General features: G+C 37.5%; 1 protein-coding gene and 1 long non-coding RNA gene across 2 annotated transcripts in view; both read left to right on the forward strand.

Annotated features, from left to right (window-relative positions):
• Window positions 1-11,905, forward strand: part of DIAPH3 (diaphanous related formin 3) — a 230,889-nt gene extending 218,984 nt beyond the window's left edge. Inside the window, exon 28 of the mRNA XM_061457257.1 lies at window positions 11,133-11,905. Within this exon, the coding sequence (XP_061313241.1) occupies window positions 11,133-11,386 (254 nt within the window). The 3' untranslated portion in view covers window positions 11,387-11,905. The remainder of the gene's footprint in view (window positions 1-11,132) is intronic.
• A 156-nt stretch (window positions 11,906-12,061) lies between these two features.
• Window positions 12,062-12,657, forward strand: LOC133271337 (uncharacterized). The gene is made up of 2 exons (XR_009744093.1): window positions 12,062-12,199; window positions 12,232-12,657. It is a non-coding gene; the product is annotated as an uncharacterized LOC133271337 (long non-coding RNA).
• Window positions 12,658-17,235: the final 4,578 nt, after the last annotated feature.

Below are 17,235 nucleotides of genomic sequence, written 5' to 3' on the forward strand. Positions count from 1 at the left end.
ATTTCTTGAAATTAAAAAAAAAATATCCTCTGATAGGAAGATTAAATTCTGTTAGCTGGTGTTCGCTAAACAGAAAATGCACGCAATTGATCAGGAAAAGAGGAAACTGGAAATGCTACAGTTGGCTTCTGATGGGGTTTTTTACATACTAAAGTGGCTGCTAAGAGTCTCACTGTTAGAATGTAGGGTAGTAAATATGTTCATTAATGGTACGCATTTTTCATGTGATGATGATGTTAAAAACAGCATTTTGAATTCACAATGACTGGATTAATTACCCATGACAATGTGTCTCGGATTTGTCTCATATGATAATTCAGTGATGTTTGGAAGAGTCAGTAAAAGCCATCTTTAAAAAATAATTCCTTTTTTAGACTGTGTTGGAATTTTGATCCCTTTTCAAAGCAATTTGTCACACTTGCGAAGTACAGTTGTTGGTGTCAAATACAAGCACGGCTGGATCATCTGTGGAGTAGACACATTTCTTTTTGTATCCTACCTCTCCACACATGAGCAAGGCCCAATTAGAGTCCATCCCAAAGAGAGGAAATAATTAAGTGAAAGCATTAATGAGAGCTTCATATAAAGAGAGAGAAAAATTGTCAAAGGAGTGCATATGCAATCTTGCAGAGCAAGGGGAAGTTGAATCACTTTTCCTCTGCCTTTATTCCCCAATATTTAGTTTTGTGTGAAGATCTTCTTGAAAATTTACTGTTTCCTGCTGCACAGTTTCAGTCTCCTTGACAGCATGCTTTTGTTTTCTGTAGAGTTTTGTCAGAGGAAAGAAAGGGCCATAATAATAATAATAATAATAATGATAATAATGTTTAAACAATGAAAGTTTCATGAACTAAGATGATTTAGTTTCATTCTATCTCCAATGTATTCATGAAGGCGATCTAGGGTGTTAGTTTACATGGGTTAAACTTCACAATCAGGTCTGCCCCTATCCTGTTGAGAATCACCCATGCTACAAACACGCACAGATATCTTTAAGCTGACATCATTGTTGTGTAAATCTTTTCTCAATCTACTTAGGATTTGGAGTTCTCATAAATCCTTTTCCAGGTCAGTAAATTTGTAGACTTTCACCTGACATATCATTAACGGCATGCAGCACTCTCTGTTGTCCCTCTTCCCTTCCAAGACTTATTTTAAAAAGTTTTAAAATGAGAGGAGCTGAGAGCAACGTGCTATTTGTGCAGTCTTCTGGATAATAGTGAGCAACAACCCACTGTGACCGTGACCTGTATGGGCAAGAACTGCCCCAGGACTTTGGTCTGTTACCTGTTACAGGAATACGAGAAAATTACGTTTCTACTCAACTGCTGAAACTAAGACACATCTGATTTGCTTTCAGCTCTAGCCTTTCATCTTTATGCTGCTCCCAGAAATGTTTGCAGGATTCTGTAAATGGATTTCTCTCCCAGAAATATTTGCAGGAGAGAATTGCAACAGGTGATGAGGGAAAAACAATTGGTTTGATCTGTTATTACAAGATATTCGTGCCGTACCTTCAGGCAATGCAACCTACTAATACTCTTGCTTATATAAACCTGGGAAAGGAAGTTTGGGCTAAAAATAGGAAATACAAATTGTATAGGTTTGTAGCAGTTACTAGAATAGCTAGCAGATAGCTTGTATCAATAGTACTGGATGAGAAATAGTATGGTGTTAAACTCTTAAAGCAATTACAAGAAATAGTTATAGAGGGTTTTTTTAACTGATCATGCTAAATAGTAAATACAAAACAGAAACAACCATGTTACTTAGAACTGCAGTGAGTGGAATCTTGTAAATACCAGGTCAGTCTTTAAGGCTTGCTTTGTTGATTGGACTTGTTGGGATTTTTATTTTCCAGAGGTAGGCGGCTTCCTACTGTGGGATTTTTCCAGCAACAAACGGTAAAGGAAGACACAAATTATGTGTTTCCTTTCCATTTTGGATATCTTCATCAGCATACTACTTATCAGTATCCACTGCAGCTGCCAGTAGCTTTCCTTTGATGGCAGCAGTCTTTATGCATATCCCTAAAATTCTTTATCAAAGTTTACCTTGAAAGCAGTATTCACCTATAGGTAGATGCTATGCAGACAGGTTTAGAGACTAAACTTGTCTACTGCTCAAAGGCATCAGTGGCAGTTTAGTGTATGGGATCTACATAAATTATTGTCAGCTTTAGACTATGGACCTCTATGTATCTTGTCACAGATCACTAACTTATACAGTCATCATTTTTCACTCTCTTTTAACTCTAAAGAGTATTTGGAATGGTAAGCTACAGTATACTTGTGAACAAAGTAAAAAAGTCATAAGCCACATTTCAGGAATTTCAGTGTGTCTAAATATGTTGACTTCCAGTTTCTTGTAATTTCTTGATCATTTCTTGACTTAAAGAAGAGGAAAAAGCTGATGTTTATTCTATTTGTACTTTGGGAGAAATCCCATGAACACCTGGGCTGCACAATATTTCTGGCCACTTCCTGAAGACCCACTGCCACTGGGTAACCATGTAGATCAGTATTTCTCTTTTTACCCCCTTCATCCCAACATAAATAAGAAGCTCATTTTATTACTTATTAATAATAAAGTTATGCCAGAATATCTACCCATTTTGAAATTGAGACTTGCACATAAATTCCAAGTTTTACGAGAATGATTCAAATAGAAAAATAAATAATGACCACAGAATAGGTTTGTATTTTGGAAGTTCCCATTTTGCAGTTTCCTAGAAACTCCCCAATGTGGTTTCATTTTGGAAAAGATGCATGAGAAGACACGGAAGATCCACTGTAATCAGAGTGAAATAGGGAGGATAACAAACTCCTAAATCTGAATTAGATGTCAGACACCTTCAGAAGTTTCTTCTCTCACTTACATAAAAACCTTGGGTGATTTCTGTCATTGCTTCTGTTCTCTTTTTATCTTGACAGGCACTCAAGACTTTAATTTAAATCTCAGTAACTTCAAGTTGTATTTCTTGTAACAGAAGTCATTACTGTATTAGAGGTGAGGATATATTAAACAGAGAAATTGGTCCCAGCTCAATGCAAATGCAAAGTACATTTGGAAAAGATAGGAAAAAGATTGAATGGACTGATCAACAGGAACTTAAAGTAGTCTTTGAGAAGATGCAGGAGGGGAAGGGATTAAGAGAGTTTTTAAAGACTTTGCTTTAAGGCCGATTAAAGGGGAGCTGGTCCAGCATAGTTCTTCTTGTCACAGATTGGTTTGCTCACAGTTTTTAATTGATTTTCTTTGAAATTTAGTTTCTATAGATCCTCTGTGCTAGCCTCACTTTAGTGCTGACATACTCTACTCTTGCCTTTGAAATGAACAAACAAACCTATATTCACTGTATCTGAAAACTTTGTCTCATCTAAACTGGACTTACTGGTTAGTGTTTATTCCTTGTGTTTCACATCTTTTTAAATAATACTCAAGAACAGCATCAACTTTTCAATAAAATGTGCATAAAAAATATTTTCTAAATGTCCTGAAAATCAGTAACACTTTTCCATGCCTCATTATTGTCTGCTTTAGATTAGTCAAGTTGTAAACATCTAGCATGGCATGCTAAGATGTAAGAAATTACTTTTCAAGCAAGGTTCATTCAAGTACAGGTGCCATTCCTCCATGTTAGGGCTGGGGCTGCAGGGCATAACTAAAATAAGTCATAACAATACACAGCACTCCTTTAACATTTCAGGGATATTCTTCAATCCTACCCTTGTCAGTCCTAGAAATTGTTGAAAAAATATGAAACTAATAAAAAGTGGCAATAGAAAGTATTTAAAGTATTTTCCATTATAGTGTCCAGCAAAGACCTATCCCATTTTTTATTAATGGCATTATGTAATAGACACGGATCCTCTAGCTATAGCAATCTTTCTTATTATGTCTAAATTCTGCTTCTGGGTGATAAGGCAAACTTTTAAGAAAGGTCTTGTTATATTATAACACCAATGCCAAGGCCTGGGAATGGATTTCAAAAGACCAATTTTGGGCTGTATAAATGACATTGAGGAAACATGGGTGCTTGAAAAAAATCAGGGCTTGCAACTGTCCAGCATCTTAGAGTAAGTGGAATGGGAGAGAGGGTGTCAGTGCAGAAAACAAGACCCTCATTTCATACTTGAGAGAAAACCAAGAATTAATCCTTGTTGGTGCTTCTGATAGTAAAAAGCCAAGAGTTTGGAATCTGGAAATCCAAAATCACAATTTTCAGAATTTGTGAGGGTTTTAAATTGGAAAATTTAAAATAAGGAATGCTAAAAGACAGATGTAATCATCTTATCTCTAAGCTATTGTGGTGGGTTTGTTAGCGTCGAGACAAACACATAACCACCGGGATGGTTATATGAGGTGCTTTATTGAGGCGCCGGGAACCAGGGGTACGCACCCCAATCTGGTTCCAATTCCCGTCACATCGCGTTCGCAATTTATACACTAGAATTTCGTAACTAATACATATTCAACACAGATTACATCATTGACTAATACATATGCATCAAAGATTGCTACATCAGTCTATTACGACATCAGCCTCTTCTGCGCTTGCGCCGCCCCCTCTGGTGGTCGCCCTGATGAAGTAAGGAGTCTTCCTCAGATGAAGTAAGAAGTCTTCCTCAGGTTGTCCTCTTCACCTTTTCTCTACTTGGCCAGGTCCCAATTGTCTTGTGGATGTTAGCATTCTCTTATCTTCACCAGGATGCTTCTGGTATGCCCTTTTTTGGCTATCTTAAACTTAGGTTCTGCTTGGGTAGAGTTTTACAATACATACACCCATACTCCCCTCACCATATGCAGTTATGTTAGCTCTTGCTACCAAGACTACCATTGTAACATTTAGTTACAGAGTAACTATGATACAAAACGGCAAAATTGCAGCGTCTTCTAATATACAAAGCCTCACTATTGATTTATAAATTTCTCAAATACAGTCATTTTACTATTTTATATGATTATTTTATTGTAAAAACTTCACCCTCTCTAACAGGTTGGGTCTCAGGCATCAGACCAACTCCCACTCAGGTGCTCATTCAGTCCCTCTTTTGGTGGGATTGAACAGGGAGCAGAATAGGAAGAACAGGAGCAGGAAAGCTCACAAGTCAAAGTAAATACAGGAAGATCACTTACCAGTTACTGTCACAGGCAAAACTGTTTCACCTTGGGGAAAATTAATTTACTACCTATATATACTGTCCATACAACTACTGATTTGGACAGTGTGAAACAAAAGTACTGTAAAAAAAAACCTGCTGTCAAAAACACATGCTCTTTTCCCATGATGAGGAAAATGTGTTTCCCTACTGGGAAAACACATGAGTGTAGCAGCAGTGTTGTGGTGTAGCTTTTCCCTGACTTTCAGTTCAACGCATCAGGGACAGGGAAATGGAGACAAAAAGTCAGGAATATGGTGTAGCATGTGGAGTGTAAGCCTGAGAGATAAGAAGTATTCCACTGGGGGTTTGAGCATTTTTCTCTGTTAACCTGGTAAAAGGTTTAATGAGGTTGTAACTACAATTGTTATTTCTTATGTTATGGCTTTGTCATGACCCACATTGAGATACATGAATGTAACACAAGCATATAATGCCATGTAATGCTGTTCTCTCTATTGTATTTGCAAGGTTTTTTTTTTCAATCAGTGTACAAGTATTTACATAAAACCTAAATATGTCCTCAGTATCTAGACTTTGAGAAACTGTGCAATGAAATAAAGCTTTTCAAAGTCCTTTTTATTTTAAATATTTATTTGTTGTTTTTAAAAAGTCCATATCTCCAGTGAGCCTCTTGCAGTCATTTCTGTTCTCTATTAAAGGTAGTATATAACAGTGTTTTGCAGGTTTTAAAAATCTCCAACTGATCATATTATGCTTGCCCAAGTTCACAGCAGTCAGGTCTTATACTACTGTTTTTTCTTTGTTCACATGCTAGTGCACAATTTTGTTTTTCTGAATATAAAGTGCGCAGCCTTTAATAGAGTATAAGCATATCGTTATAAGTTATTCTATGCTAGGACACCATTTAAACTATGGAAACCTATTAAGCACAATTTTCTCTCAACTGAGTTTCCTGAGTATTGCTGTTAATCAAAGTAATTTCAAGACTTGTATCTAGATGATAGCAGCTATTTGGCTCTAGGTTATGTGAATATGATTTTGAAATGTTTTTGATTAACAGCATCATTCAGGAAAGTCATATCTGAAAAAAAAAAGAATTTTAATAGGTCAGAAGGACGCACAAGTGTTAGGTATTGAACAAGGGAAATAAAAAGATTCAAATGTCACAGAATCTAGATATGGAGACTTTAGAGTATACAGTGTGATCTCTGCGTAACCTGTGCCTGGAAGAATTCAATATCAAAGTCAAAACTATTTAAGTCAAAACTATTATGGGTAAATGTCTTCTCACTCCAGCATTTAGAAAACTTGAACATGAATTAAATTTTCTTTTTTTTTATCAGGCTAGTGCTTGTTATGGTACATGTCAATGGCAGGTTTTGATTACTACAAATGACCAAACATTAGAAACTTGTCTCAACTACTTCCAATATATATAACAAGTTAATAAGTTCTGTCTTTTTCCACTAATTTTTAATGTCTGGCTTCTTTTTGTCTTGCTACTGCTGAAAGGTACACATTGCTACAGTAGGTGGACAAACAGTGCATCTCCAGAAATGTAAGCTTTCTTCATAACCAGACTTCATGTAGAAGTGCCTTTCCATGAGTAGTTTCCTTTTAACCTTCCCTTTTTCCTTTAACCTTCTATAACTTTAATATATTCAGCTCTTTAAAAGTGTGTTTGAACCAAGGTGTGTGTGTGAATGTATTTATTTTACTCCACAATTTGTTTCAAATATAGTTTCCTGCCAAAAGCACAAACCAAACTTGTGTATGTCTATGCTGTAATGTTTTGAAGTAGTTTAGGAAAAGTCTGTTGATATTTATATGATTTTTGGATTGTCTGTGGGAACTTTTGTTCTAGAAATGTAGAATTAAAATGGTGGCCAATGTCAATAAGCCATCTCCTTGCTGTGGCAGGAAGCCATATCAAATATTGTCTTCAGAAATAGATCAAATTCCTACTTATAACTGATTAGAATTTTTTGTTCTCACTTCTATGTATGTGCATTCCAAACCTTTATTGCTCTGATGGTTAAAAAGTTTTATTTTCTAATAGGAACATATTATTGGTTGTTTATTCTTGTGCTTACTTTGTCAGTTAATCTCAAGTTGGGGCTTTTCTTGAAAGTAAATAACTATATGCTTTTTAGCCTTTATCATGCTGAACTAAGTGCAGCTTTTCTATTGTTGTGATCAAAGTTACATGCTAACCCGCAGCAGCTTCCATCCTGGTAGTTTTAAGTTCATATGCAAAGTGCATTGGCTTCTTTAAAGCACCCACCTCAACAACTATAGGTTGAAAATGCAATTCTTTCTTTGATTTTACTGCTATAACATAAGATTTGAAGGAGGTGTGGTAACAATCCAGAGTCATGACGGTGGAATGGGATAGGGTACCAAATCACCAGTGCATGCACATTTTGAATCAGTGTGTGGAGCAGTACAGGTTGTTTAAGAGTATACCACATATTTTTCCTGCTTCCCCTAGATTGAATATAAGCAAAAAAGGCTATGATGCAACTAGTATTTTGTATATTGATACAGGTACCATTCTTTTATCAACATACAAATATGTGTTCAGCTTCAATAAATATAAACATTTAAGTCAAATGGGCTAATCAAGAGTTTACATACCAGGGATTTTTAATTATATATGCTGGGTTTATTACCTGTAATTAGAAAGGTATGTTCATAAACAGTCTTTGGCCTCCTGTGATGCAGGAGAACTGAAATGTGTGCTGCTGCATCTTCAGGGTCAAATTATTTTCCATAGTGTAAAATAGAAATTAAATTTTTCAGCCAAGTGCAAAATTCGGCTTTTATCAAATTTTAATTAAGAATTGTTTATCTGATTTAGAAGATGATAGAAAGAAGGTATTTATTTTCCTCCACTTGCCAAAAGGTGATCGTACTTATAAAATTTGCTGAGATTGTCCAAGAAAGTGTGTAAAATCCTCATCCATCACTGAGAGCCCCTGGTCAGGGAATGACAGTGCAGTAAATATCTTCAGCAGCTGCCTTTTAATGTACAAGCTGTTTTCAGTAGGAATTTTCAGCACTCACATAAAACACACTGTCATGAGTGACTGCCTGTGCTCCAAAGTCATTACTATTGGGATGATGGAACATCTTTCAGAGAATAACAAAAACTTTAAATGTCATGTCAAGTTTGTTGAAGCCGTTTTCAAGCCTTGCTCAAGGTTACATGAATACTGAGAACACTTGTTTTAGAAAAGTTTGAGATCTATGAGAGGGACCACTCAAATGCCGGTTTAGAGAACAGTCACTTGATTGGGGAGGGTAACAAAAAAAAGAAATATGTGTATTAATACATGTCAATCAAGCAAAGCTCCTGGGTATAAAGTAAGTGCAACTGATGTTTAGAAAAAGGCAGCATGTTATGCAAAGGAAAGAAAAATTATTAAAGTGGGAAATTAATTTGAAATATATCTTGAAAAACACATTTTAAAATGTGGACAGTAAAAAAACATATGTAGGAAATGTAATTAACCAGATAAAACTTTGGAAGACACTGAGAGGTGCCAAGTACTGTTTTCTCTTTTATTCCAGTAAGAAAAGAGGATCCTTTCAGGCTCTGCCTGTGATTCTGTAGGAAATATGGATGCTAATCTAATGAAGTTATGTAAAGACTGAATCACTTCCAAGAGGTCAAGCCTACTGCTTTTGAAGTTGATAATATTTTTTGTCTTATAGAATCACAGAATAGTTAGGGTTGGAAAGGACCTTCAGATCATCGAGTTCCAACCCCTCTGCATTGGCAGGGACTCCTCACACTAAACCATATCACCAAAGGCTCTGTCCAACCTGGCCTTGAAAACCACCAGGGATGGAGTATTCACAACTTCCTTGGGCAGCCCATTCCACTGCCTCACCACCCTTACAGTAAAGAACTTCTTCCTTATATCCAATCTAAACTTCCTCTGTCTAAGTTTGAACCCATTACCCCTTGTCCTGTCACTACAGTCCCAAGTAAAAAGTCCCTCCCCAGCCTCCCTATAGGCCCCCTTCAGATACTGGAAGGCTGCTATGAGGTCTCCACACAGCCTTCTCTTCTCCCGGCTGAACAGCCCCAACTTTCTCAGCCTGTCTTCATACAGGAGGTGCTCCAGCCCCCTGATCATCCTCGTGGCCCTCCTCTGGACTTGTTCCAACAGTTCCATGTCCTTTTGATGTTGAGGACGCCAGAACTGCACACAATACTCCAGGTGAGGTCTCACGAGAGCAGAGTAGAGGGGCAGGATCACCTCCTTTGACCTGCTGGTCACGCTCCTTTTGATGCAGCCCAGGATACTGTTGGCTTTCTGGGCCGCGAGTGCCCATTGCCAGCTCATGTTCATTTTCTCATCAACCAACACTCCCAAGTCCTTCTCCTCAGGGCTGCTCTGAATCTCTTCTCTGCCCAACCTGTAGCTGTGTCTGGGATTGCTCCAACCCAGGTGTAGGACCTTGCACTTGGCATGGTTAAACTTCATGAGCCTGGCATCAGCCCACCTCACAAGTGTGTCGAGGTCCCTCTGGATGGCATTCCTTCTCTCCAGCGTATCCACTGAACCACACAGCTTGGTGTCATCGGCAAACTTGCTGAGGGCGCACTCAATCCCACTGTCCATGTCACCGACAAAGATGTTAAACAAGACCGGTCCCAACACCGATCCCTGAGGGACCCCACTCGTTACTGGTCTCCAGCCGGACATTGAGCCATTTACTGCAACTCTTTGCGTGCAGCCATCCAGCCAGTTCTTTATCCACCGAGCGGTCCATCCATCAAATTGATGTCTCTCCAATTTAGAGACAAGGATGTCGTGTGGGACAGTGTTGAACGCTTTACACAAGTCCAGGTAGATGACGTCAGCTGCTCTACCCCTGTCCATCAGTTCCATAGCCCCATCATAGAAGGCCACCAAATTGGTCAGGCAGGATTTCCCCTTAATGAAGCCATGCTGGCTGTCACCAAGCACCTTGTTGTTTTTCATGTGCCTTAGTATGCCATCCAGGAGAATCTGCTCCAAGATTTTGCCAGGCACAGAGGTGAGACTGACTGATCTGTAATTCCCTGGGTCATCCATTTTCCCCTTCTTGAAAATGGGGGTTATATTTCCCTTTTTTAGTCGTCGGGAATTTCACCTGACTGCCATGGTTTTCAAATATGATGGACAGTGGCTTAGCAACTTCATTTGCCAGCTCCTTCAAGGATCCGTGGATGGATTTCATCAAGTCCCATGGACTCGTGCATGTTCAGGTTCTTAAGATGGTCTCGAGCCAGATCCTCTCTAAGGGGCCCAAGATCTTCATTTTCATAATCCCTGCATCTGCCTTCCAAGACTTGGGTGGTTTGGTCAGAGCCTTTGCCAGTGAAGACAAAGGCAAAGAAGTCATTCAGAACCTCAGCCTTCTCCAAATCCAGGGAAGCCAGTTCTCCCGATAGCTTCCAGAGGGGGCCTGCATTGTCCCTAGCCTGTCTTTTATTTGCTACGTACCTATAGAATCCCTTCCTCTTATCTTTAACATCCCTAGCCAAATTTAATTCTAACTGGGCCCTAGCTTTCCTATCCTGGTCCCTAGCTTCCCGGACAACATCCCTGTACTCTTCCCAGACCACCTGTCCTTGCTTCCACTTATTGTAAGCCTCTTTTTTCATTTGAATTTTCCTCAGGAGCTCCTCATCCATCCAAGGAGGTCTCCTGGCCCTCCTGCTGCACTTCCTTCTGGTTGGGATGCAACACTACTGAGCTTGTAGCAGGTGATCCTTGAATATCAACAGTCTTGGGCCCTCCTTGCCCTCTACAGCTATATCCCATGGAACCTTCCTAAGCAGGTTCCTGAAGAGGCCAAAGTCTGCTCTCTTCTCTCCTTGGCTATCATTACTTCTTCTAGTATCTCATCTATGTGTAAAATTTTGTCCAGAGGTCTTTTTGTATTACAGAATACTGAAACTAAGTATTTTAATAGTGAAACAATGTTTGTTTGGGTTATCTTCTGCAGAGAACCAGAAAGGACAACTAGAGAAGTCATGTTCGCACCACAGTATCAGTTTAAACCTGACAACAAGCCCAGTCCCCAAAGAAGCTACTTGTGATGTTGTAGCAAGTTCTGCTGTGTGGAATAAGCCTGTTGGGAAAAAGGAAGCCTGTCACGGAGAAAGCAACAGAGAAAAGAAAACGGGTCATATGGGATCTGCTAAGGGAGAAGACATTCCAGAAGTAGAAGCCCTCCTGGCAAGACTGCGAGCACTATAGAATAAACATATCAAGGATTAAGTCAGAGCTTTAAACCAGGCTGTAAGATACTACATCTTCAAAGATAGATACACTCATTTTCTATTATTGACATCAAATACTTCTGATTTCCTAACTTCTCTATGGCTGAATGATCTATTTCTAAGCTGTTTGTTTGCAAGGCTGTACAAAATAATACTATAATTTTGCATAACTGCAAGATGATTTCTATGTTTTCACCTACTTAGCATACAAAAATATCAGAAGAAAACAGATCCTAAATTATTCCAAGGCACAATCCCTTTCATGGACAAGCTGTTGACCACATGTTTTGAGAGCTTCACAAAATAAGAATATCTTTTAAATATTGTTAAATCATTATGCCTGGAAATCAGGGTCAGTAAATAACAGAAAAGGTATTCTTTTATTTTCTACTCCAATTTCTATACTTAAAAGGTTTTAGCACCTAAAAAGTAGTATTATAGCATCCACTGCAGTTAGAGTAATAGGAAATATGTATCATAAATCAGCATATTCCAGTTTGAGTTCATTGGAGAGCACCAAAGGTTCTATGTGTTACTAAATAGAAATCCATGGACAGTAAACAAACAATCTATACAAATAATATACTTTATGTGTGATTAATATATCACTGCTGTTACCTTAGTTATGCATAACCTTAGTTATGCATAACCTTAGTTATGAATATTATATCAAAATAATATATATAATTTCTGTAATTGCAAGGTTTTGCAATTGTGTCAATAGTGGGAGAAAATGTCTTTACAGTTATTTACCAGTTAATATTTTATCTTTTTACAAGTAAGTTAGTATGTTTCTATAAAAGTAACATGTAATGGAAAAAGTTTTAACAATTTTTTTTTCACAAACTCATTTTCCAGTAGCCCACGAAGTCCTATTTGCTGGTACAATAGGAATTTTGCATATAATTGTATCTCTTTTATTGCCCTGTCATTGTACATCGTTATGTGTTTGCTATCGTATTTATTAATTGCACATCATAAAGAATTGCTACCTATGTTACCAAGTAGAAAGCTATTATTAGTATCTTTGCTCCATTATTTAAAGCTTCCTTATTATAAGAGTGTATCCAATATCTTTCTTCTAAATTACTCCATTTTTCTTTACAAAATGCTGAAAAATACATCTTTCAACAAGAGTCAGTTACATGAAACCAGTGTTTCAATGCTCCAGTGCTTTTTATATCCTTGTTGAAGTTGCCTTTGTACTTCCTGCACCAAACATTAATAAAGTTAATTAGAACTCAGAAACTGGGCTTTTTTATACCTACGGCATGGAGGGGTTTGCAGCCATCATGGGAATCAACCTCTTGTTTCTGCAGCTGTTGTGTCTTTATATACTCCAATTACATTTCCCACATTAACTGAAAAAAAAATAAGAGGTATTAACAGATGTCAGGGGAAGACACAGTGAAAGCCTATCAGACAGTCATTTCTTCAGCTCCCCTTGCAAACTGTGGGCGAAGCTGTCATATGGGGCCACCTTTGGTAACTTGGTATATAGTAACCATAGAACTGGGACTTAATGCACCTTTAGTGGATGACTGGAAATACAACTACTGCTAATTGTTCCACTAAAGTCTTCTTCACCTCCACTGTTAAGACTTACTATCCTTGTTTACAGGGTGCAGTAAAAATTGCTATCTTCAAAGGACAATATGTTTGACTAAATAAAATGGGGTTTCAATCACAAAGAAAACATATGTAAAAGGGAAAAATATAACCACTCACTCACTGCGTGTTGTCACTTGCTAAGCACATGCTAAAATAAAAGGGCTAGGAATAGAGACCTGTGTCTGAAATGCTGGAAGGATGACCTACCAAGTGAAGGTGGAAGTACAGACTCATTTTCCTGAACATAGTAAACTTGCTCATTTGAATTAGTGGGTAATAGTCTACAACAGAAAACTGACAGTTCAGGTCACTATTGAGTAGTTTATTAAGCAAAGAAAAGTTACAAAACCATCTACTGATATTTTCAATGAACAAAATGCTAGTAGCAGCCTAGCATCTTCTGGTTTTAAAATAAATATTTACATATAAATTTATAGATCTTAAGTTACCTTTTCTTACAGTTTGAGAAGCTTTTAGAAATGTATTCCAGGGTTTTTCATCCTTCTAAGATATTGTATTTCTGAATTAATCGTTTCAAGCAGACATCAAGTTAATTCACAGTTTCTTTTGTGTAACTAGGAGAGTAGAAAAAGCTATACAACTTCTTAGACTCCATGTATATACAGTATGTAATTCTCCCTTCTCTCCTCAGTATTTCTTTGTACATCATAATTTGATGTATTTGGAGTTAAAGTATACAGTCCAGTTGAAGTACACAGTAAGTTTTCTTTATGCATTTCATCTTTCTTTATCTTCCTTTAGAAGCAAACACACATGCCATTTTTTATAGGAAAAAAATGCTTGTATTTCCTAAGGAGTTTAAGTAAAAATAACTTGGAAAATATTATGTATGTATTCTATTTCTGTGCTTTTATGGTTTTATAAAAGTATAAAACTCAGCTTCTGAATTATATGGAGTAAATTGCTTTAGTTATATTTTAAAATTAATAAATTTATTCAATTTAAAATTTAAAATTAAATAAATCTAAAAATAGTTATGGAAGAGCTTTAGTGGTGTGTGCTAGTTATTTTAGGAAGACATTTTTTAGTCATTCATTCCTTGAACAGAGGGATTGATCTATACACCACTTATGTTAGATATTGAAGGTTTCACATACTGTGCAAACCCTTCTCTTTCTGTAATTCACACCTGAAACTAAATCCTTATAAAAAGAGTTTCCTGATTTCTTCAAACATGACTCCTCAGATAAAAGCTGTCCTGCATTCAGCATTTGAAGTAATCTTGCAAAGTACATTCCACTGCTCCTTCTCTACATGAGCAGCAGACAGAAGGCACAAACACCCATGGCTTTTCTCACCAGTAAAACTGTAAAAGTCTAATGCATCTCTTTGATTTTTCACATTTATTTTGGATGACTTTTCATTTTACTCAGTAAAAGAATTTTGATGACTACATCAATTTTTACTTTATGTATACACCAGATTATTTATGGCAGTGGTCTAAATTCATATATAATACTCAAATGTTTTGGCCTTCTCAAGATATGAATGTCTGTGATCAGTCTCTTCAAGCTGAAGGCAGCCAAGCTTGACACCTGGCTTATGGACCGTGGGTAATATACTAGTTTGTGTAAGCTCAGAAGTAAAAATTATGGTAGCAACTTTTTATTACAGAATAGTACAGCAGTATCAGGAGGTGGTGGATGCCATGAGATGTGACAGAGCTCTGCATCGGACCCTGTGTTAAAGGAACATGGGCCAGCAACCTGAAAAGATGTAGTTGGTTTTGCTTCCCAATTAATTATGGCAACGTTCCTGCTTAGGGGACTGGAAAGACCACGTGTGGGGGAAAAAAGGTCTCAGCTGCAGTTGTTATAAACTGCTTCCCTCCAACAGTTTTCCTTGTTTCACTTCATGTGACCAATCCTCAGCCTGGCCCATCCAAAGGCACACTTTCCAGAACTGAACAAGTTAATGCTGAGCAGCTTGAGGTACTGCAGCCCTTCAGGCTTTTATAATAAAAGCTGAAAAAGAGGACATTTACTGCTAACACTTTTTCCACATCCATTTCTAACAAACAGGACCAAATTATAATTTTTACACTAATCTTTCCAAGCCTTACAGTGCTCAGTAACTCAAAACAAATGGGCAACAAGCAGGGGTCGATAAACCCTATGCTGTGGCACCTAAAACTTTATAATAAGCAGCCAGGGTCAAGTGAAAGAGCTCAGGAAAAAAGCAATTACATGACAACATTGTTTTCTCCAGAACAAAATAAAGCATTGCTATACCATTTTCTATTTCTTTTTAATGTGATGTGTGGGTTTTACACAACTGAACTGCAGCAGAAAAATAAGTTAGAAGTTTGAGGAAATGTTTCTCTATTCTATGAAATAAAAAGAATTAGATGAATTGCCGATTTTATTAATTTTCAGTCTAATCTTATGGCAACATTTGTATATGTCAGTAATTCTAAAATTATAATCTATTAAATTAACTGTGCCACCAACTAATAAATTTGATTTGAATTTTCTTGGCACATGAAGCAAGCACACTTTCTTGCTTTCCAAATACACTTCCTACATTGCACTGTTGTATGTTTTACATGAAGTATATGATTAAGATGAGGGCTGTACATCTCACTATAAAACCATGCTCATAAAGCATTCTGGTCACTGACATCAGAGAAGAATAAACAAGAGATGGTTCAGACATACTTTTTCCTCACTCCAAGCAGCAGAGATAGCCATTAAGTTTCATATGTTAGCTGGGCACATTTAAAACCCCTCTAATTTTATTTCAGTAATGCAGCTTTTCCTTTTTATGATCCATGCACTGGCATGCACTGTAGAATTATTAAGGGAAATATTTTCCAGCAGCATTTCGAAAATACACTGAGCAGATGCCTTGCATGTAACATCAGTCCTATATATCGTAGGAGGCAAACACTTGAATGCCATCCAAACAGAGGCAGATAAGGCATTTCACTCCACTGAAGGAAAAGAGTTCCTTTCATCTAAATGAGCTTATTCCACTGCTGATACCAGAATCGTATGCATTTTGAGAGGGTACTATACCCCTATTTTTAAATCTGTGTTGTATTAGACAGAAAAATAAACTATGGAAAGATAGAAGTGTAGAGACTGGGAAGCAGAGTTGATTAATGTGCTGCCTGATTTTACTTCTGGGACCTGAAATTGCATCTAGTGCAAAATGAAGCAACAGGGGAAAAAAACAGTCTCATCTGACATCTTTAAAGGTCATGAAGGAAACGATGGTGGGTGATCCAGAGTTGGTATGGCCACAGGTGTCTTGTGTTTTGAAGACATATATCAGAATATCCTCAGAATAGCAATGCTGTTGGACTGTTAGTTCTCGAAGCCCTCAAATGAATAAGAAGGAAAAGTCTGACAAAGATAAATATGAGGCCTCATAAAACCTAAGACTCTTTTTGTCTTAAATCCAAGCATCAGTCCTGCTCCTTCTATTCACACTAATAGCTAAAGGAAGGGCACGAGGACAGACAGTCAGCATAATGGCCATACATCTCTATACTGCCATGCCAGACAATACTGCTCTGGTATCTACCACGGGTGATACACAGAAGGTAGCACAGGTGACACCCTGCCCTCCTGGTCTTTCAGACTGTGGAGAAAGCCACAAGGGCAATGGCCAGGAAATGTGAGCTCAAATAATGGGATCGCAATAAAAACCCCACAATTCCACAGCCACATGTCAAGTAGAATCAAGTAGAATAACTGTCTTCTAAAATGTTCAGGTGTCAAAATGGCAGCAGAATGTGTGCATACTTCTGATGTTTCCTAAAGACAGCCATTACATCAACTCTTCAAGCCTGATGAATATGCACAAGCTACACATTCAGAAGCAGCTTTAATTCTCAGTTATTTAGGCTTCTTTGTTATATATAGTTCAACCTCTAATTGAAATTTTCAGTCCAAAGCAAGCCATATAAACTTTGCAGTCTGTAACTGTTAGTAAAAAAAACCAGCTTTTGTAATAGCTCTGCTTAATTTGTTGCATTTTAATGTGAAGGTTGTTGCACGTAGCTGAAAATATGCAGTACAACAAGACTCCTTCTATTAAGGAAGACAGAAATGGCAATTATGCAGTCTGACGATTGGATTTTTTACTAATGAAGAGTACTTTCTGCTAATGAATAGGATAGCAGAGCAGTGCAGTGAAACAAGTCACCTTGATAGTACAATGCAAGACCCATCAATTTCACACACACAA

The sequence above is a fragment of the Pezoporus flaviventris genome, unplaced genomic scaffold (genome assembly GCF_033815535.1).
Source record: "Pezoporus flaviventris isolate CSIRO_AGI_PZ_B2104156 unplaced genomic scaffold, CSIRO_AGI_Pfla_v1 ptg000025l, whole genome shotgun sequence".
NCBI classification, from domain to species: Eukaryota; Metazoa; Chordata; class Aves; order Psittaciformes; family Psittacidae; genus Pezoporus; species Pezoporus flaviventris.